Raw genomic sequence first — 22,013 nt, forward strand, 5'->3', positions numbered from 1 at the left:
TGCCTGGGTCCTCCCTCCTCCCTTTCTTAAAGATGGGGACCACGTTGGCTATCTTCCAATCATCTGGCACCTGGCCCGAGCACCACGAGTGCTCGTAAAGCTGTGCCGAGGGCCCAGCAATAACCCCTTTGGTGCCTACTCACCCCAAAGGGCCATTCCTAGGGCTGCTGGTGACCATCCTCCTCCCTCCTCACTCTGCCCCCCACCATTTATGCTACTGATTATCTAAATAAGTGTGTATCAGAGTCTGGACACTTCATACTCAGCTACTCATGTGTATTTGGAGTCAGATCTGCTCAGGACCTGTATACAGGATCACCTCAACTGTCATAATGGTAGTGTGAATATTCCTGCTACAGTTATACCATTGACCATTAGGTTCTGATTTTCACATTGCCTCATGTTTTTCCTAATTCCCTTATAAAAGTTGTCTTGTGAACAGAAACTTTCCCAAGCTTAGTTTAAGCTAGATAAGTAAATTGTTCTGAAGAGTTTGTGCATAATTTCTGAAATATAGAATTTAAGTAAAATAAAATGTTCATGCTAAATAATATAGGGTAGTGGAATTAGCAAAAACCACCAAAAATGATATTACTTTTTGGAATTTTAAAACTTTTTAAAAAGAAATGTTCAGTGGTATTTTGGTAAATGGAAAAAATAAATCTGGCTGATCACAAAGAAAGGTCTTCAAAATAAATAACTCAATCAATGAAAAATTTAATTGAAAACCAAAATTTGCAACCAGCTCAGATTAAAAGACTTCCTTTGACTCACTAAGAAACTTATTTAGATTGTTTCTTTCTGACATATTTGAAGGCTTTACATAGGACTGAATGATGATAGGGTTCTGGACCCTCATGGCTACAACATTGCTCTTACACTATGTTTAATGATAAGAGCATATAGCTTGCTCTTATGGATGATTTTCAGGATGTAGAACAAATAATTGAGTTTCCTTCCTTTCTTCACCACTTCACTTATGAGCAGTTCCCCAGGATTTTTGATCCTCTCTTTCTGCATGCTTAGGCATAGTCATAGAGTATGGAAGGGACCTCCAGAAGTCATCTTGTCCAACCTTCTGCCTGTGGCAGAATCATCCTGACTGATCCAAACCATCCTGTAAAAACCATAATTTAAACTCTGCATAAGACTACCCTAGACCCCAACTCAACATAGACCCAACACCCTAACTTGCCACAGATAAAGCAGGTGAACTACAGCAACCAATGTCCTGCTTCTATAAAATGCTGTCAATATATGCTCAAGAGGTCCATCATGCCCTCTGCTAGAGAGGAAGGCAACCCGCCCCCCCACTCCCCACAGTCCATACATATCTGACCATAAGGTAAAATTCCTTCCTGACCCCATATATGATGACTGGCCTGACCCTGAGTGGAGGGGCAACAGCCTCTAGCCAAGAACCTCTGGCTTTGCTCCTAGCAGAATTGGCACACCCCAGTTGAAGTCCCCAGCCTGAGCTGTAGCCAACACCCAATGCCTCGGGGGAGGCTTAAAAATACCCAGACATATGTAACAGGAAAATGTGTGTGTGTCTCAGGTAGGAGGAGGGGGATACCATAATAGAAAATAAACTTAGCTACCCCTAAATCATCCCTGATTAGTGTCTGTCCAACCTCTTCTTGAACGCCTCCAGTGATGAAGAATCCACAGATTATGTAAGCAATCTGTTCCATTGCCTCACTATTCTAATAGTGAAGAACCTTTTCTGGACATCCAACCTAAATTTACTTTGCTTCAACTTCAAGCCACTAGTTCATGTCCCCCTCTCTGCAAAGATAGAAAAAGGTGCTTTCCCTCTTCTTTATGGCAGCCCTTCAAATATCTGAAGACTGCTTTCATGTCCCCTCTTAAGTGCCTCTTCCACAAGTTGAACATGCCTAGCTCCTTCAGCTTCTCCACATGACTTGCCTTTCAAGCCCTTCATCATCTTTGTTACCCACCTATGGACCCTCTCTAACTCCTCCATTTCCTTTTAAAAATGTGGAGCTCTGAACTGCACACTCCAAATGACGCCTAAGCAGTGCTGAGTCACTTCCCATGCTTTGTAGGGCTGTGCGAAATTTTGCCGGGTGTTTCATTTTGAAACTGTTTCAATGTGTTTCGAGCTTGAAGCAGTGAAATCGAAACAAAACAAAAGGCTTCAAAACAGGTTCAAAATGAAACGAGGGTACTTGAAAGGTTTTGAAACTTTTGAAACATTTTAAGTTTCAAAGCCAGGCTTTCTTGGCCTCAGCACCGGTCCCAGGCAGCAGTAGCAGCCTGCTGTCATCTTGCACGCAAATCTGGTGGCCTGCACCCCCTAGGAGGAGTCTGACACAGCCCCACAGCCCTTCCAGGGGGCCCCAATCTGTGTGTGGGATGACAGTATGCTGCTGCTGTCGGCTAGGGCCAGCTACAGCAGCAGTCTTTCCAGTGCTCAGTAAGGGCTGTGCCCAGCACTGGTCCCAGGCGGCAGCAGCAGCCTCCTGTCATCCTGCGCACAGATCTGGGGGCCCAGAAAATGGAACAGTGCTTTGAAATGAAATGATGAAATGAAACACTGTCCCTTCGAAATGGTGAAATGGAAGTTGAAATGAAACGGTGTTGTTTTGCACAGCTCTAATGGTTTGTACTTAATGCTTCTATTGATGCATCCCAAAACCACATTTGCCTTTTGTGTGGCTTCATCACACTGGAGACTAATAGTGAGTCTGTGATCTACTAAGGCTCCCAAGTCCTTTTCCATAGAGCTGGCATGCAGCCATAAGCCCTCCATTTTGCATTTGTGTTTTTTATTATTCCTCCTGAGGTGTAGCGCCTTGCATTTGTCTACACTGAACTTCATCCTGTTAGCTCCTTCTGAATTGTACTTGCATCCTCCAATGTGTTTACAGTCCACCCCAGTTTTGTGTTATCCACAAACTTGTTCAACAAGCTTCCTATGCCAAGATCCAAATCATTAACACATATGTTTAATAGCAGGACAGACCCCTGTGGGATTCCACTCAAAACCTCCTGCCGTTTTGACATGGACCTGTTAATAATTACCCTTTGCTTGAGGCTATTAAGCCAATTATCTATCTACCTTATAGTAGTTTTATCCAGCCCACATGACTGGTTTTTCATTAGTCCATGCTGATTTTGGGTAGCATCTTTGTTACCCACCTATGGACCCTCTCTAACTCCTCCATTTCCTTTTAAAAACGTGGAGCTCTGAACTGCACACAGTACTCCAAATAGGGCTTTATCATTGCAGACAATAGGCTTCCATTGGTTTTATGGAATCCTCATGGGAGGTCAAATAGGGACCCAAGGGTATTCTATCTGGTGTGGGCAGGTTATTTGGAGATCTCATCTTTGCCCACAATTGCCGTGGGGTCTCAGTTCTTCCTCCCATCCCCCAGATTATTGATATTTTTGTTATTACAGATTGATATGTTTTTTCTATAGCATAGAGTCTAACTCAGAGGGATTTCCTGTCCAGAGGTTATTGAAATTAGGGCTGAGTCTAGAGGAGCTGGTTCTGAGAAGCAGTAGCAGGTATTCTTGATCTAGGGAGAGGTGCTTCCAAACTTGGTCTGTTTTTCCAGCCATAGTCTGGGGCATGAATGTTGGAATTTCATTAATCAAAACTAATGTGAGGGAATCCCTGTCTGTTGGAGAACGTTAGCCTGTTGGGTTTGATGTCTCAATCACCACACCTTAGTTATGCCACTGAATTTGATCTTAGTCTTCTGAGTTAGGGACAGACATTTAAAAAGCCTGAGCCTGAATTGATTCAATCTTTGCAGGTTAGTGTAACCTGGCTAGGTTTAACCAGTTTGTAACCGATCCCAGACATGTAGGCATATGCCTGCAGTGGCTCAGGCTAGAAGCTGGGGGGTGCTAGAGCAGCTCTCCCATCCCCTTCCACAGCACTGAGCTGAATGGGGAGTGGGGCATGGCCAGGCCCAGCAGGATGCTTTGATTACAGCAGGAAATTGATAACAGTGTTTATTACTCCATTAAGAAATCAACAGAGGGACATTACCAGCTACCTGTTGATTCTGCCTGTTGATTTAGCAGGGACCACAGCCAGCATGTGGTCTGGTAGCTAATACAGAGACACCTCTTCAGCAAGGCAGAGGGGAGGGGGGAATTCCTGCTTAGCAGGGAGTGGTGAGGGGGAGGGGAGGACCAGCTTGCAGTCTGTGCCGGAGATGCAGCCAGGGAGCAGGGGGGAGGGGCCAGTCCTGCTGTGGAGCAGAGAGCTCTGCCCAGTCCAGAGAGCATGCTGGGATGCTGGGGGTGTCTGGTTTAGCTTAAACCAGCAAGGCATGTGGGACAGACATTGCATAAGCTGGTTTGACCCAAATCAGTTAAATCTGATACTACATTCAACCAGGTTTATCTCAAACCAGTTTCAGCCATTTACAAACTGGTTTATGTGCACTGAACATCTGTTCTGTTACAGGTTTAAACCAGTTTCTGATCACTTAAACCAGTTTATGTGTAATGTCTGTCCCTCGCCCAGAGGTTTATGGTAAACCTGGTTTATGGAAAAGCTTTGCTGTACTTTCTAGGCCTTTCATAATATCTAGAAATGCCTTTTAGAATAATTTTCAAAGATTGTTTAAAAAGCAATATATTATTTTAAATTTCCTGTGAGAAGACTGGAGAAGCAAAGAGCATACACCTATATCTTACACTGTAAACTGGAAAAAAATGGAGAGGGGGAAATGTTTTATATCTCCAGGCTCGTAGTGACACGTAAATGACCAGAGACACAACATCAGAGAAAAGCCAGACTACAATACTGAGGGCAGCTTGATTATACCACTTGTGCGCTGCACTAATTCCATTAAATTTTATAGGGTTACTTCTGAATTACTTCAGGGTGAATAAAATTCCTTAAGAAAACCAAGATAAGAAGTGGAAGAACACAAAAAGCATAGGTGAAAAGATGGGTGAACTATGATGCATAAAAAAAAGACCCTCAAAAAACCAAAAAGCAACAGATCTAGATATCAAGACATTCAGTATCATTCTTGACACCTTGTGCATTCCAGGTACATTCCCAGATGCTCTGGGCAGGAGCAGTGACCTACGTTCGCTACTGTGGAGGCAATGTCATGTCCTTTTTGGTGCCAGCACATGTGTTGAGTGGCTATTTACATACTGATTTTCAGCAGTAAAAAAAGGAGGTGACATTATCTCCTGCACCAGTGAGGCTTCAAATTGTGCACGTGTAAAACATTATTGATTTCAGTTTGGCTGTGGAGAGTGCCAGGCATCAGCCCGGGCAATTCTTCTTGTGGAACCAGGACCTAAAGTAGTATGGATAAGAGACTGTAATTAGAAAGAAAAAAAAAAAATAAAGCCAATGTTACAACAGAATTCTTTCAGGAGACAATCCCATGTCGAAATGGAAACAGACAGCACTTATCCAGCAGCTAAAAGATGGTTTTATCTTGAACCAGTATAGTGTTCCCAAAATGCCATATCCTAGGATAGAGGCTTTCTGATTAATGCGGAAAATGAAATACATTTAGCTCAAATCCAGATTCACTGACAGGTGGTGTTGGCTAGCTAAATTACTTTCAGTAATAGAAGTCTGCAATGGAGCACAGCCAGTTTCTTGTTAACATGGAGAGAAATTCTAACAAATCAGTGTCGTGTGAGGGTCCTCTTCATAGGTGGGTGGAGAAATGGCACCAGTAGTGTGTGGAAGCAGAAGTGTGTATGAGGAATGGGGAGGCGAAGATGACAATGACATGGCAAGCTTTGAGGCAGAAGTGGCCAGCGCTAGTGAGGGGGTGGGGGCAAGTCCCTGGGTGGGAGGGGAAATAGCAAGTGTGGAAGCAAGGGGAGAGTGGAGGAGGGAAATATGGAAGCTAAATGGGTGGACTGTGAAATCTGAAGGCTGGTTGTGAGCAGGGGATGGAAAAGCTGCAGAGAAGATATTGGAGAGCCAAGAGCTGAGTGACAAAATCTGCATATGGTAGTAAAGAGAAATGAGGAGAAGGGGATCAGTTAACAAACTGACAACTGATGAAGATGGGAAATAAGCAAAGAATGGGTAGACAGTATATCTGGTGACAATGATTCGACAATTCAACAGATGAGCAGACAAAAAGGCAATCTGTTAGGCTACCAGGTAGCCATAGTGAATGGTTATGGATTGGTACAGGGCAACTACACAGAAAAAGTTACAGAGCCAGCTAAGGCAGAAATGAAGATATGGCAGCACAGGTATATCTGAGGGTGTTTTGAAGGAGCATGGCATTACTTGTGATTCTTTTACTATGTGCTACAAATGACCTGTCTTTGCAAGAATAGTTTTTATGGCATGGTCACTCTGGTCCCTGGTGATGGCACACAGGGGGAGTCTGTTTCTGTGAGATGGCAGTGGAAAGCTCCTTAGCCCTTGGGATTTATTTATAACTCATCAAGATGAGCAGGTGTTTGGTTCTTGCCTCACGAATTTCTTGTTGCTAGTGGTCCTATCTGATGACAGTGAGGGTGGCCTGGAATCATTTTTATGCTTTGCCTCTTGTGTTTGAAGTGATGTACCAGAGAAAAATAAAGATTTCTCTCAAGTGTGACTCTATAAAAACCATACTGCAGAGCTGCTTATTTTCTTTGTCTTAAACCTAGTAAGATTTACTCTGGATACAAGTGAAAATGTACGTATTTTAACTGCTAGCCCTGCAAACTCAGCCTGCATTTAGGGAATCAAACTGGGTGCTTCCTTTGTTATGCTTCCCATTATTAATGTGTAAGGTGCCTGCACCTCCCGTACAGGACATGGAGAGAGGCAGGCACCTGAGACGGATACAGAGCAGTCAGCACAGTGAGATGGGATCTTCCTAAATCAGCACGCTCAGCATGCAGCCACACTAAATATTCAGTACCGAAATGCTGAGGATGAGTGTGTCACATAGATCCTCTCTTTCTGTTTTATTCAATACTGAATAATGCAAAATGCAGAAAAAGTCCTGGAATTTGAACCCTGCATTGCACAGAGTGCTAAGTCAGTTCATTTATTTTAATGACTTCGTAATTTACTTACAAAAGGGTGAACATTTTCTCTCTGTGTCCAAATCTTGCTTCCTACTCTGTGGCTATAGAGGTCTTGGATATAGCAAAACAGGTGCAATTCAGTTGTGCTGCAGTTGGTCTGGTACAATTTGTGGAATCCACTTAATGTTATTTTGCTCTTGCTTGCCATTAAAACTTGGAGTTTGGACAGGCTTAGGAGCTGTGGTGCTAAAATACTGAGTGGTGCCAATAGGATGCTTTAACTTAAACAGCTTGAGTTGTTTCCTAGCAGCCATTCTGCTAATTGAGTATTGCTAGGGTGGTTGTACTTTGGCTCCGCCCCTTCATGCCCTATCTTGCACTCTATGACCAGAGGAAGAGTAACACAACTCCAGTGACACCCATTCTAGGAGACATCTCTCCAGAAGACAATCCTTCCTCTCCAGCAATGAAGCTGGGGGTTGGGATGTGCCACATTATGTAAATTGGGTAAGTGTCCAAAATGCCAGGTAGGTTGAGACCTCATTGTTTTTGAGCACTGTACAAACACCTCAAGGTCAGACCTATTTTTTAGGTCTAAGGGAATGTAAAGAAACACCAGTTAGAACATTTAACATTCTCTAGTAAACGTCTAAAACATTTTTCCTGTAAAATATATATCATGTACAGACACAAAAATAGTAAGATAAACAAGTTGAATTAGTCCTTGTTCATATGACCTGAATATCAATAAGTCACGGAGGCCATTGCCTTTTGTAATTACTGTGGTCACTGCAAACTCAGGCCAATTAAACCTTTATATGGATCTAAAGACTCATATTTTAATCCTCATCCATGTCTCTTGTTTGTTGTTGTTCTTCAGAGGGAAATATCTCCTTACAACTTGCTCACTGTAAAAGTAGTAAGAGTGAGAAATCTCCGGAAGGCAGACTTGTGTGAGTATTTCTACATTTCTTAAATGTTACTTACACGTTTTATTTTTAATAATTATATTTAAAAGAGTATTATTTTAATTAGCCTGCACATATGCAGCCATATTTCATTGTTGTAAACTTGCCAAAATATGTTTTTCTTGTGGTATAAAAAGATGCATTTTATTCTTCATCTTAAAGCGGCAAATTGTTTTACTTTGAAGCAGCCCACAAAGACGTTAACAGGGTTACATGATTCAGTAATTATTAGGATTAAAAAAGAAACCTCACTGTACTAGCTTTTCTTTCACATACTGATGATATCAGACCTAATTTCAGCTCAGAAGGGTGTGTGCACAACAGGGAAGAATTGAGGGATGTATTTAACATTAGGAGCAACTTCCTGAAATTATGGATTTAGCAGTACGTTCATTCTGGAAAACACAACGACATGACAGTTGTGGTAAATGAAAAGCAAAATGAGTGTAATGGCTGGATACAAACTTGAAAACAACTTTGCTCTACGCTGAATTTTAAAATGTTCGTCTTACTTGAGAGCTTGCATTTGGCTGTTGCTCATGTCTGGAAGCACGCAATTCCTTTCCATAGATCCAGGTGTCACGTGGCCCAAGGCCCAGAATGCACTGACACCTGGGGTGACACCATTGGCAAAGGTAATGCAAAAGTAGTAATGCAACAGATGGTTGTGAAATTCAGAATGATTAATCTTCTGAGCCAGGGAATGTAGAAATCCAGGAAGAGAAGGGAGCTAAATCAATAGTAGAAGAAAAAGAAAAAAATGCCAAGCAGAAGAAAAGCAAAACCCCAAAGTCAAAGACACAAGAAAGAAAACATTATGTTATTACAGAATCTGCTGAACGTGACTCAAAATAATTTGGCTAAGAGGCTCAGATTCAGATTGTGCATCAGTCAATATTTAGTACTTCAGTCAATATTTGTAGATAGGCCTTATTGATATGTCAATATAGCTTACACGTTGAAATTTAAGCCATTATGAATGGCCATGTATAGCAAGACTCATGCCCAGGGCTGGCTGGATCTTGCCCTGGTAGCTTCTCAATTTCTTCCTCTCTGGGTTTGGAGTCTTTCCATTGTCCTAACCTGGCATGCTTCTGATGTTACTTTAGGAAAAAAAGAGTTGGGTGGCTGCCCCACATCCAGGGAGATCACTGGTCTGGCCTTCTTCTCATCCTCACAGTGGCTCTGGTAGCTTAGTGCCTTATGGGCACCCATGGCCTCTGCCTGCCCTCTAGCCACACCAGTGCCTCACAGGTGTTAACCGTTCATCATCCTGGGGGTGGATCCTGTGACCCCAGGCCAGTATCTTGTCTCGTCTAGCTTCTGGTCTCATCTCCAAGGGCTTGGGTCTGTCCCCTTCTGGTTCTGGCTTCCCCTCTAAGGGCATGTCTCTTGCCCTTTGAAACTCTGGTCTCATCCTTTCTGGGATCCCTCTTCTCTGTTCAAGGGTTTAGTCTTGCCCCCAGGGCCCTGATAACTCCCTTCTAGGGCCCCAGCTGCACCGCTCAGGGCCTCCGGCTTGCTTTTGTCCTTAGGCTGCATCCTTCCTCAGCTGTGATCTTTCTAAGTTTTGAGCCCAGCCCCTGGCAGGGTTTGTTATCCTCATTCATCCCTCAGGCACCTAGGGGACCTCCATCTCTCCTATCAGTCCCAATCCCAGTCCTCCAGTTATAACTGTAACAGAAAAGTCAGCTCTCAGGCCATGAATAAAATCAAGGACTCTGGCTGCATAAGAAAGTCCCACTCGTAGGCAACTCTCAGTTCTTTATTGGTAATCGGCCCAGAGGGGCATCTCTCACAGCCCTTCAGCCTCAGCCATCGTAGTATGGAAGCTGCTTCCCTGGCGGCCTGAAAGACAGCCCCCGCTCTGGACTCAAACCGTGAATTTATATGTAGTTGAGGCTCTGCACCCCTGGTCTTATGACCTCCTGGCCACTACAGATGCTTCTTTTTAGGCTAACAGGCTAGTTGTCTTCACAATGGCTTCCAGCTCCTGGGATTGGAGCCAATGCTCTGCTCCCTGGTACCACTATGGTACAGCAAGTTTTGGAACAGTCAGACTGCTGTACCAAGTAGTTTCTGGCCTGTTAAACTATTTCAGTGCCATTAGCACTGCCCCAGCCTAAGGTGGTCAGGTCGCCAGTCCTTCTGCTATTTTAGCAAGCAGCCTAGCCTCCTGGGGTTCTCTTCACTGCTAGCTCCTTCTCAACAGAAACAAGGAATCCCTGGCTTCCCGTTTCACCATGGTATGAAAAAGATGTTTCTGAAGTTATATTTTCCATGTGCCAGATGGGTCAATACAGTGGTTGATACTTCCAGAAGTTTGTTAGATCATTTCAAGATTATTACTATAAAAGAATTTATAGCTCCTACAGCTATGAGACTTTCTGTGCTTCTTGCTCCCGCTTGCCTTGCAATGTGGCACGGGTAGTGGGGTCTGCCGCATACCATTATCTGGTTTTAAAGGCATCTTATTTATTTGCAAAGGTGTTCACCTACTGCAGGAGTGTCAAATTTACCTGGGGCCCTGGGCTGGGTCTGGACCATGGTGCCCCTTAGCTAGATTTGGCCCTGGGCACAAGGCAGTAGTGGTGATGGCCAAATATTTTTTGACAGAAACTTAGGTTTTTGTGAAAATAAAATTAAAATACATCTCCTTTCTATGGAAAATTGTATTTTTTGGTGAAAAACTGAATACTTAGCTAATGCAGAACAGAAACATAATGTACTGAAAATATAACTCCCATGATGAAACTTCAGAATTCAAATACTTTAGCTTTCAATTTTTCACCAAAACCTCAACATTTTAGTTGAGGGAGAGGGGTAGGGAAATATTACCAATAATATCAACTTTAATTCAACATCCCTCACTAAATCATTGACATTAAAGATTAATGTTCATATTATAGTTCTCTGCTTTAGCTGTTTTGATACTTAAATGAAGTCTTGTTATTTCCCTTTTCAGTGTCTTTTGTGCTTTCTTGTACTGACAGTCTTCATTTCCTATATTTTGCTTTATGGCAGAGGGAGAGAGGTGTGGACAGATTTATTTTTGGTGTTTGTCCCTTATCTTTCTGGCTTTGATTCCTACTCTTATAAGAAACAAAAGAAAATATATATTTAAAATAAATATATATTTGATAAATAATATATTTATATATTTTATTTTACATATAATATATAACATAATAAATATATCTAAATAATATATTCTCAGAGCTGCCATTCTGCTTTTCCTAAAAATATTTCTTATTTCCGGGCAGTTTGATCTGATGAATTAGACATAGCATTGGGAGTCTGGATTGGGACACAGTTGACATTCCTGATTCTGACTCTGCTACTGATTTAGCCAAGCCATTAAACCTGTTAAGCAAGTCACTCAAGTTGTATTTTTCAATTTAACCAGCTGTAAATACTCATCTGCTTACTTCACAGCTTGCTTCAGTAATATTTGTCAACTGCTTTGATAATGGAATTTGATTTAGCACTGATCACCATTAATCATTCCAACATGCACACGGATAAACTTGTGCATGTGCAAAATGATTATGAGGAGCATGGATGGCTCCAGTGACTTTTGGATGGAGTGAAGGTCATGAAGACTTGGACTTTGCAACTGATGCCAGTCTGCACTGATCTTATTAATAGCAAGATAAATGTCTGGCTCTGGAGAGATGGTGCAGGAGGAATAGTCTACGTTCTTAGCACTTTGTAAAAGACTCTGATCTCTGGCACAAATACAACTATATTCAATGCCATATAACAAAATATATGACAAGTCTTGAACATAAAATAAGGATTTTGTCAAAGGCCCAGTACCCTCACCTCTTCTATTTTATGTGGTCTTTTGTTGAGATCGAGATGAGTGAGTAAAGTGTTGTTAAGGTGGAAGAGGGAAAAGTGACTAATAGATAACCCTGTGAGTGAGAATCTTGCGCACCTGACATCTCCAGACAAGGTTAATCACTGACCCATAATTTTGATTCCCTGAAGATATCTTGCAGGATTCTCCCAGAATACGAGTTGGGAGGAGTTACTGTTTCCTCAAGTGTCAGGTCTTCCAGACATTTGTTCAGAAAGGATAGTTGGATGGAAACCCCTTGCACAAATATGTTGTTTGAGTGGTAAAGAAATGGATTTGGTTTCCAAAAACATTTTTTGATGAGAATAAAACATTTTTAATTGCTGTCACAAATTCTTATTGTTTGATTTTGCTTGAAAATTGACATATTTTAGTTTATGAAAACTGTTCTTATAAATATTTTACTGCTGAAAGTTTGGTTTTAAATGGCATTTTTAAATTTTAAAAAATGTAATGATTTTTTTTCAGTCAGCACTCATGCTGAATTTAAGGAAGAGTAGTACAAGTCTGGCATCCCTATGGGGCAGAGTTAAGGTTCTGATGTAGTACTGTGCTCTTGAGAGGTGGCTGTAGTGCTGAGCTATGTGCCTCTGGGTAGAAAAGTAGTGTGAATGTACATTTATGTGCCATAACATTTTGTTTCCTTGTTTCTGTGGTTTTGTTTGAGGGGTATGTCAGTATAGCACAGTTTTAACATGCCCAATGTATTGGTTTAGACGTGTGTTCGTGTGTGTGTATAGCTATGCATATAGGGATATAGATCAGTAATTTTTCAACCAGGGTGCCTTGAAATCCTTTTAAGGGTGTCTTGGGGTGCCACACAATATTAACAGTTAGGTGTGTCAACACAATTTACAAGACAAACCCAGAGATTTCAGATGGGAATCCACAGTGTTAAAACCATTCTGTTCAGTTGTAGTCTGAGTGCTTTGCAACACAAAAATTGCTATGCTATTTTTCTGTAGTCACAAAATGAGTGAAAACATAGAGCTGGTGTTTTCCTAGTGGTGCCTTAAGTTTAACAAGGTGTGCCTTGATCCTAAACAGCTTGCGAATCACTGATATAGGTATAGATATTTCTTTATGTACATATAGATGTGTGTATGTTGTGTACAACTTTTTTATTGTACTAACACTAGTTTAAAAAAGATGTTGTATCATATAGAAGTGGAAATGGGGTGGAAGATGTCTGTCAAAGCTGTTTTTTCTTTTAGTGAGTGTTTTATTAAACTACCTACTTTTTCTCCTCCTGGGCTGCATGTTTCCCTTTGAAAAAAAGTGGGAACAAACAGCTACCATATTCTTTCTATCTTCACTCAGTTTAAATGACTTATGCATTAATTCTTTCATCAATACTGACTGCTGGATAAACTATTACTTATGATTTATCTTTTTTTGTACAGTAAGTGAATCTGATTGCTATGTGACTCTGTGGCTGCCAACTGCCTCACCTGAGAAGATCCGCACCAAAACCATCAGGAATTCCAAAAACCCAGTCTGGAATGAAGCCTTCTGCTACAGGATTGACCGTCGTGTCAAGGTAATGTAAATGAGAGTGTCTCACTTATGAAAAGAACCTGAAGATGCCCTGATAGGTCATGCAAATCTTTACTAAGCCTGAATTAATTTAGTTTTCACACTACAAGATATCCTAAAAAGTTCCAAGATAGCATATTTCAAAACTGAGACACTTTAGACAGAGACATACTGTTTTAGGTAATTTCTATGTCTTCCTTGGTGCACTATATATCTGATTGTTGACTTCTGTCAGCTGGGGCATTTGCACTTACAAGATATGAAAGATTATCTCAGTGTTCTTTTTAAAACTGTAAATTACACTAAGACATGTTTGATGTACTGTTGCATGCAGAATTCATGATTGTGCAGTGTGTTAGAAGGGTTTTAACGTCATTTGTTTGGGATAACTTGCATAATTCATGTATGGCTCTCAAATCATGCACATTGCAATCATTCTGAACTCATAACAACACATCCCATTATATTCTACCCCTCTATTATGTATTTCTATGTGTGTATACACACACTCACATGGAGAGAGAGATTAAAATATAAACCACATATCAACAAATGCATGTAGTTGCCATGTAGCTTTACCTTCTGTAATCTCCAGATATTAAATGTCTGTCCATGTATTGTTGATGGAAGATGCAACAAATAATGCATTCTGTCCTTTTCCCAAGACACTGAGCAAATACAGCAAATAATTATAGCTAGCACATTTCTAATTCCACTCATCTTCATAGTATCTCAGTGCCTTCTATGTAACAACAATCATGGGCGAATGGTACCTCTTGAGTCTGGGAGAGTACCCACATAAACTGGCGTCGGCATCGGTGTTGGGGACAGGGCTGATGAGCACTCGCAGAAGCTGGTGTCAGTGGTGGGGATGGGGCTGGCGAACACCTGCAGAAGCTGCCTGTGGCCTTGGCAGTGGGGACAGTCCTGTCAGGGGAGGCATGTGCCCCCCCCCACCAGTTGCCTATGGCAACAATAATTAAGTCCCTTATTATCTTAATGAAACATCTTCCAATTCTCCCTTTTCTAACCAAATAAGATTTTTTTTCATCAGAATTCTTAGTTAACCTCCATATTTTTAGTCAAAAAATATTCTTCCACTAACATTCTGATTAATTTTTCCCCTTGTTTTTAGGTAAAGGTTGAGTCCCTAAACATATAGCAGTTTTGTGGACTGTTCTGGTTCCCGTGTCACACTGATTGCCTGTCTCTTTTAAGTATAGTTCAAAGGGTCGATTTTGATCTCTAATGCTTGAGGTTGTCAAAAGTTCAGTTATATGAGGCATTTTCTCCTTTGTAAATGCTGCAGTGGTTATAGTCTTCAGAACTGCATTTGTTGTTGGATCCTGGAGATGACTCACTCAGGGCTCAGTATAAGATTCTGATGCTTATAAACTGGGTGCATAATTTTGCTTCCACAATGAAGTAAACCAGGACTTACTTGGGCCTAGAATCATGCCCTTGTTCATGCCTGGGTAAAAACCTGTATTAGAGTGCATTTCTTCAGTGCAGAGTAGGTAAGCTAATTATTCACCCTTCTTTCTCTCCTATATCCTTGTTCCTCCCATTACTTCCTTTCCCTACATGCACATACTAAATGTACTTAATCTTAAAGATTTCCTCCTTCATGGACACTTTGAAGTACAAAATATGGTGTTTATTAAATCCATTGCTTTAATTTCCAGAATATGTTGGAGCTCAAAGTTTGTGATGAGGATACAGTCACCAAAGATGATGAACTCTGTACAGTTCTCTTTGACATAAGCAAACTCAGTGTTGGACCTACTGCTCGTGTGACCTTCCAAATGAATCCAGAGGTGAGCAATACATTTAGAGAGAAGACAGAAACTCTTGTTTGGATTTTCTTCCTAAACAGTTTCTTGTACTTTTATTTTGTTGTTCTTTCCTATGTATAGGATTGCCTTCTACTGAGATAACAACATTCTTCAGATGATTAATGAAAAACCCTGTTGAATTTTCATTCTGCCATATTTGTAATGAAGAGCTTGATTAAAATGTCAGCACTCTTGGCCAGTTGAAATTGTAGATGGGTTGACACACTTGGTCATACTTGTTCTTTGAAAACCTCTCTGCTGGTTTGCCAGATCTAAACCTGATGGAGACTGTCATAATCAATAAGCTTTTTTAGAGTATTCCTATCAGTTTATTTGCCTGATTTCTCAATCAGTTTGGATTTCACTGATTTAAAAATTACTGCTTTTGCACTAGGAGTTCACTTTTCAACCACGGGCAGCCTAAACAGGATAGCCGAATCCCAGCTGTGGATGCTTGAAGAAGTAATGGCAAATAAATGTTGATAATAAGTGTCACAGATTCTCTAGGCAAACACTTACTTGGGATCCCTAGCCTTGTATAATGTTTTCTAGTATGCCTGAAGCCAGCCTCTAAAGACAGCCCGAATGTAGCTTCTAGAGCGGATGAAACTCCAGCTCCCTGGATTCCAAGACCTTTTGGTCGCTGGCCCACTCTGAGAGCTACAATTTAGTTTAGCTTTTTTAATGAACCTTTTTGAATGGACGGGGGCACCCAAAGTTGCAAAATAGTCATCTCTTCTTAAAACAAAACAGTTACTATTAGGCAATAGCAATACAAGAAATAGAAATTCAGCGTCAAAGCCCAAGCTGTGTGTGTTGAGAAAAACAGCCCCAGTTGTTCCCTCTCTAATCTCTGATTGCTCTCATCTTGCCATCTCTCTCTTCCCCTTATCTCTGGGCCAGAGGTGTAAGAGGGCAGCTCTGTGCTGCCACTGGTGGAAGCTGCTATTTTTATGCCTTTCCCCAGTCACCCTCCTCCCCCCAACAAAGTGGGCACCTGGGACAGCTACTGGTCTGGATACCTCCCTTTTCCAGGGCCTTCTCTCAAGTGTACTATCCTCCTTTCAAGGCCTTCCTTGACTCCAGAAACAGAAGGGAGTTTCTTCAGATGTTTGTTCGGAGTCCACGCCACTGTCAGCATAGGCTAATTAGTGTTTTTGTTGATTGGTGGCCCACTACCCCTAACAGGGCATTCAGGCAAATCTCCACAGTTCTGGTTCCAAACACAGTTAACTACTTCTTGTCCTGTTTACATGCTAGTCAAGGAAACTGAGGCATGCTTCATCATTTCAACATGAACACATTTAAACCAGCATTATAACAAAAAAATTCCCTCATAGTTGGTCACAATTAGCAACTCTGGTTAGGAATTCAATCTCTTAATTAGGCACAATTTCCTTTGGGCACTATTTTAAAGCATTTCCCTGTTTGATTTATGGTCAGGAAATAGATCTGTCCAATGTCTTATGCCATTTTTTTCCTTTTCAGTCACATGAGGAACTGGAGGTGGAGTTCACATTGCAGAACACGTGAGTCAAACCATAGGTATCCTACAATCAGTATAATAATATTTTGGAGATTTAATCAATCTATAGCAGCAATGTAAGAACATTTCCTCCTAAGGCATTGTACAGACCCACTAGAATTCCTTACTTATACTCTAATGCAGGGGTTGTCAATCAGGTTGTGTGTACCCCTGGGGGTACTTGGGAGGGCCCTAGGGAGTATGTGCGGGTGGGCAGGGATGGAGCACCGCTACCTCCCAGGAGCAGGGCTGGGGGGTGGGCGAGGGTAGTGATGCCCCTCTGCAGGTTGCACAGGCACCGCCCAGCCAGCTGGACGTGGTGGGGAGGGGGGGAAGGGGGAAAGTTTCCCACCACCCTGCACTGCTGTGTCCCACCACCCCATGCTGCCGCTGCTTCTTTTTTAGTAAGTGTACGCCAGCTCCATGCACCCACCCCCTGCTCCATGCCTGGCCATGTGCCCTGCCCCCGGCTGCTGGGGGTACACTTACTAAAAATGTCCGGCCAGTTGAAAACCCCTGCTCTAATAACTTCTCCATTTAAATTGTGACAGATTAACTGTGTTAGTTAACCTTACACTGGCATCAGAAGGTTTATTAGGAACCTGAGAATTAGGGTTCTCAATTAATCGCAGTTAACAAGTGCAATTAGCTCAGTAATCAGTGTTCACGTTAATTTTTTTAACACATTAATTGCGCGCACAGTTTTGGAGCCTGTGCCTGGGCTCTTCCGTCACTGTCACCACTGCCTCTGGGCTGCCCAGTGGGGCAGCGGTGGCAGCACAGAGGACTGCAGGGCAGCATGAGTGCGGGCTCTGGGCTGCTGCAGCAGAGGAAACGGGTGTGCATAGGCACAGACAAGCAGCCACAGTCTGCGTGGCCAGAAATGCAGCCCAGCAGCATGTGGATCAGCACCTAGCAGGTAAGGCTGTGGGGTTAACGGGCATGTGGGGGGCAGATCGAGGCCCCCCATAGTGAGGGAGGGAATGGGGCAGAGGTAGGTGTGAATGAGGCCTTGGGGCTGGAGCAGATCATGGGATGGAGCTGTGGGCAGCTTGTCCAGGGGTATGTGTGCGCGCGCAGGGGTGCTGCTCCTGCTGCTGCATGCACCCACAGGGGAGGCACAGGGGGCATGTGTCCCCCAGATTTCTGCGTTGGGTGGAGGTGGGCTGAGAGCTGGGTCTCTCTGTGCCCTGCTGGTTTTGCCCCAGGAGCTGTGTGCTGGCTATGCTGCATGTCGCCTGCCCACCTGGAGGTGGGAGGCACAGCATGGCATCGCACAGCTCCCAGGGCAATGGCAACAGGGAGCAGAACCCTGAGCCCACAGCCCACTTCCGCCTTTTGCACAAATCCAGGGGCACATGCCCCCTGTGCCTCCCCTGGGTGTGTGCGCAGCAGCGGGAGCTGTGCCCCCCTGCTCCTGAACAAGCCACCCATGGCTCCATCCCATGACTCACCCTGGCCCCAGGGCCCCATTCATCCCAACTTCTGGCCCTGGCCCTGCTCAACTCCCTCATTGTGGAGTCGCTGCCCCTTTGCTCCCTCCATGACCCTTCCTCTCCACAGTTTTACCTGCTGGGTGGTGTGTATCTGTGTGTATCTGCCTCTCACTCTCAAGCCACAGCTTCCCCAGCCCTGCTGTTGCCCCTCGCTCCTGATCCACAGTACCCCACATCTTGCTAGGACATGCGAAACCCCCTTTCTTGGGCTTTAACCCCCCCCACGCACCCACAGCACCCCACACCTTCACAAATTTCCACACATACCACACACCCACCCCCCAACTAAAGCACCTGCACAATTTTGCATAATTTTGAGTTTTTAGCTGTGCCATTCAAATCACGATTAATTGCAACTAACTTTTTTTATTGTGCAACTAATCATGATCAGATTTTTAACTGTTTGACAGCCCTACTGAGAATCTGTTATTTCACCTGGATACTTACAGGGTGATATGGCAGACCTACCCAATTCACTATCAGTGCCAGCTTGGGGAATGGATTAGAGATTCCCCATAAAAGGAATCTTAGAATAATGGTGGGGAATGGGGTAGGAAGATGGAGCCATATGCTGCATTACTATAGCTAGCTCCCTGGTATATCTGGAGACCAGAGACAGAGCATACATGTTAACTATATGGACCAGCTTTCTGAAAGAAGCTGAGGAGAGGTCGGGTGTGGCTAGAGCAGGGCTGTGGCCTTCAAGGGGTTAATATGCAGTCCATGGGCTGCCTCTCCACCCATTGCCCTTGAGGTGGTGGTGGTTGGGTTTTTTAGGCTCCTTCTCCCTCCTCTGGCTTCTGGTTCCTCCTTCTGCTTCTGCTCCTGGGGCAAGGCAGCACAGCAGGAGGGCCAGGGTGCCTGTGCTGTGTGTTGCAAGTGGATTGCTATTGTGCCATCTGCAGCTGAAAGGGGCGTTGGGTGTTGCACACATGGCTGGGAGGAGCTGGGTTACATGCAAGATGAGGATGGAGGGCTTGGGTTACATTTTCCAGATCTGTGTCTTGCTCTGGGCTTGTGCTCAGAAGATGGACAGCCTGGGCTACAAGGTAATAGGAAGAAAACTGGGAACTTTGCTTCCATGATATGTGGAAGATGGCAAGGAGTCCTGACTGTTGTCTAATGGGTATGGACTATTCTTTATGAATTTGGGTGGCAGTTATACTTTTAAACATTTACACTAATAATTTAGTCCCCTGGTGTCATGTTTTCAGACTGAAAGTGTGTTGGAAAAGTTTCAGATCCCTGTAGGTGAGAAATCTGAAACAGGGGTACTGATATGACTGTCTCTAACTAGGACTGAGGTGTTTCAGCAGAGCTGACATTGTGATGTGGTAAAGAATGGAGTAGCATAATTATTAGTGCTGTGCGAAATGTCGATGGGTGGTTTGTTTTGAAGCTGTTTTGACTTTGAAACAGCAAAATCAAAATTAAATGAAAGGCTTCAAAACCACTTTGAAATGAAACAAGGTTTCACAATGGTGCAGCTGCTGTGCAGGTGCCAGGTGTGTGGGGGAGTGATCCCCACTGCTCCACACTGCGCGGGGGGGGGTGCTCTGCAACGAGCCCTCCAAGGCCCCAGTTGCCACTGCCGGAGCCAGTGAGTGCAGGGCTTTTTTTTAGAAGCTCTGCACTCGCCGGATGTGGAGCATGTGGATGACAGCATGTTGCTGCTGTCAGCTGGGGCCAGCGCGAGCACCCGAGTCTGCTCAGTCCAGCCTATGGTGAGTGCTGGGAAGAAGCCAGTGCTGGCGCAGGCCCCAGCCAGTAGCGGCAGCCTGCTGTCATCTGGCACACAGATCCAGGGGCCCTCACCCTCTGGGAGGGCTGTGGGGATGTGCCAGACTCCTCCTGGGGGAGTGGGCCCCTGGATCTGTGCGCGGGATGACAGCAGGTTGCCGCTGCTGGCAAGTGATGTTAATTGTGCTTTGAAGAGTTTGAGGTACAGTTTCACAAAAAACCCTGCACCTACTTCCTTGAAACTTGATGTGCTTCACGCCCTCAGAATGGTCTATCATACCTGCAATTTTCATTTGAATCAGGCAAAAATTGACAAAGTTATAGGCATTTTTGTGATTCCCCATTATAGCCTATGGGTGAAGTGTCGAAACAGCATCAAAACAGTGTCGAAACAGTGAAACAGTTTTAATGAAACAAAACAGAACAGTGCTTCAAAACAGCAAAATGAAACACTGTCCCTTCAAAACAGCTAAACGGAAGTTGAAATGAAATGGTGCTGTTTTGCACAGCCCTACAGGGAAGAAAAGGAAATTAGGGTTTGTTGAAGGAAAAAAAAAGAGGAGCCCACTGTTTTGAAGGGAGGGTAGAAGGTATTCTATACTTGACTAAGACAACAACAAGAAGGATAATGGAGCAGGTCCAGAATTTTCTATTATAGCTCCTGAAAACCCAACAAAACACAATAGGAGGCATGGTTTGTGGTGGAATGGGGGTGACAGGAAATCACCAAGAGCATAAGCAGTTTTTATAACAGCAGGAGAGGTCCTGGGAGGTGAGAATGCTGTTTGGATTGACATGTCCCTGGGTTGGCCTAACTGCAACCAAAGTTTGAGCTTTAACACTTTGCACATTTAAGTACGTGGCTAAATGTGCCAGGTGGCCAGTCATCCTGCGTGGCCTTGAGTGGTGAACAGACTGGTTTGCCTATGGAAGTGAAAAGGCTGCAATTAACTTCTGAGGGATATAAACATCAGATTTGGGTAAAACCAGTCCCATGGGAAACCTAGGTAAGAGTTGTGGTTCATTGGTGGCTATCAGCACAGGCAATTTGAGTAGAGAAAACAATGGACTTAGTGTTCCAGAAGCAAACCTGATAGATTTTGCCTGCAGGGGTCCTCACTGGGGTCAAATGACTCTAATCAGTGTCAGTAATTGGTGGAGAAATAAGAGGTCTGTTTGGAGTCTGAAGAACCTGGGCAGTTGGAGCAGGGGAGCTGGCCACCAGTCTCCCCTCCAGAAAACTGTAAGGGAGCAGAACTCCATTCAGGAGAAACCGGGGAAAGTATATAACATGAAATGATTCTGGACCAGTCCCAAACCAAGACTCCCAGAAACTACATTAAGATTTTGGCTAGTACTGCAGCTTGTGGGCAGTTGGCCTGTGGGAAGGCAGGTAGGACTGATAGTGTGCTTTCAGTGTGAGCAACCCTGGCACCTCAGGAGAGACTATATGCTCTTGGAATCTAATTACCTAAGCTGCTATTAAATGAGTCTGTGGCCTGGAGAGCTCCCTAAACAAAGGAAGGAAATCACAGTGTTTTGTAACCATGAAGGTAGGGGATGTAACAGTAAAAGCCCTAGTGGTTTTTAAGATATAAACACTCTTATCTAGAAAAATGAGTTTCTTTTTAAACATGTTTCCTCATGCATGTCTTTTAATGCCAAGGTAGAAAGTGAGCCTATCTGACAACCCATGTCCATGGGCAGATCTAGAATTTTGAAAATTGGGGTGCAGACAGTGAGGTGCATCATCAGATATAAAACAACACACATTTTTTCCAGTTAAAAATAAACTAGAAGCATACTAATATGCTAGGGGCCCAGGGCAGTGAAACAGGAGCTTCATTACCAGGAGCAGCTAACAGGCAGCAGACTTACAGAACAAAGGATAGCCCATTAAAAAGGAGGGAGTTGTTAATATCTGTGGAATAAAGAGTTTAGATGGGATCAGGTAGATTATAACTCATGAAGTCAATTGACTGTTGGCACTTCCTTACTAGATATGCTGCTGCCATTGCCACATGGTTGCTTTTAAACTTTGGTTGGACT

The 22,013-nt window shown here is 43.4% G+C and overlaps 1 protein-coding gene across 1 annotated transcript in view; it reads left to right on the forward strand.

The window, feature by feature from the left end:
• The window catches only part of LOC102385707 (cytosolic phospholipase A2 epsilon-like), an 86,416-nt gene that overhangs the window by 3,711 nt on the left and 60,692 nt on the right, over nucleotides 1-22,013 (forward strand). Inside the window, exons 3-6 of the mRNA XM_006034081.2 lie at nucleotides 7,883-7,955; nucleotides 13,236-13,372; nucleotides 15,054-15,185; nucleotides 16,692-16,732. Coding sequence (XP_006034143.1) covers nucleotides 7,883-7,955; nucleotides 13,236-13,372; nucleotides 15,054-15,185; nucleotides 16,692-16,732 — 383 coding nt within the window. The remainder of the gene's footprint in view (nucleotides 1-7,882; nucleotides 7,956-13,235; nucleotides 13,373-15,053; nucleotides 15,186-16,691; nucleotides 16,733-22,013) is intronic.

This window comes from Alligator sinensis, unplaced genomic scaffold (assembly GCF_000455745.1).
Source record: "Alligator sinensis unplaced genomic scaffold, ASM45574v1 scaffold314_1, whole genome shotgun sequence".
NCBI classification, from domain to species: Eukaryota; Metazoa; Chordata; order Crocodylia; family Alligatoridae; genus Alligator; species Alligator sinensis.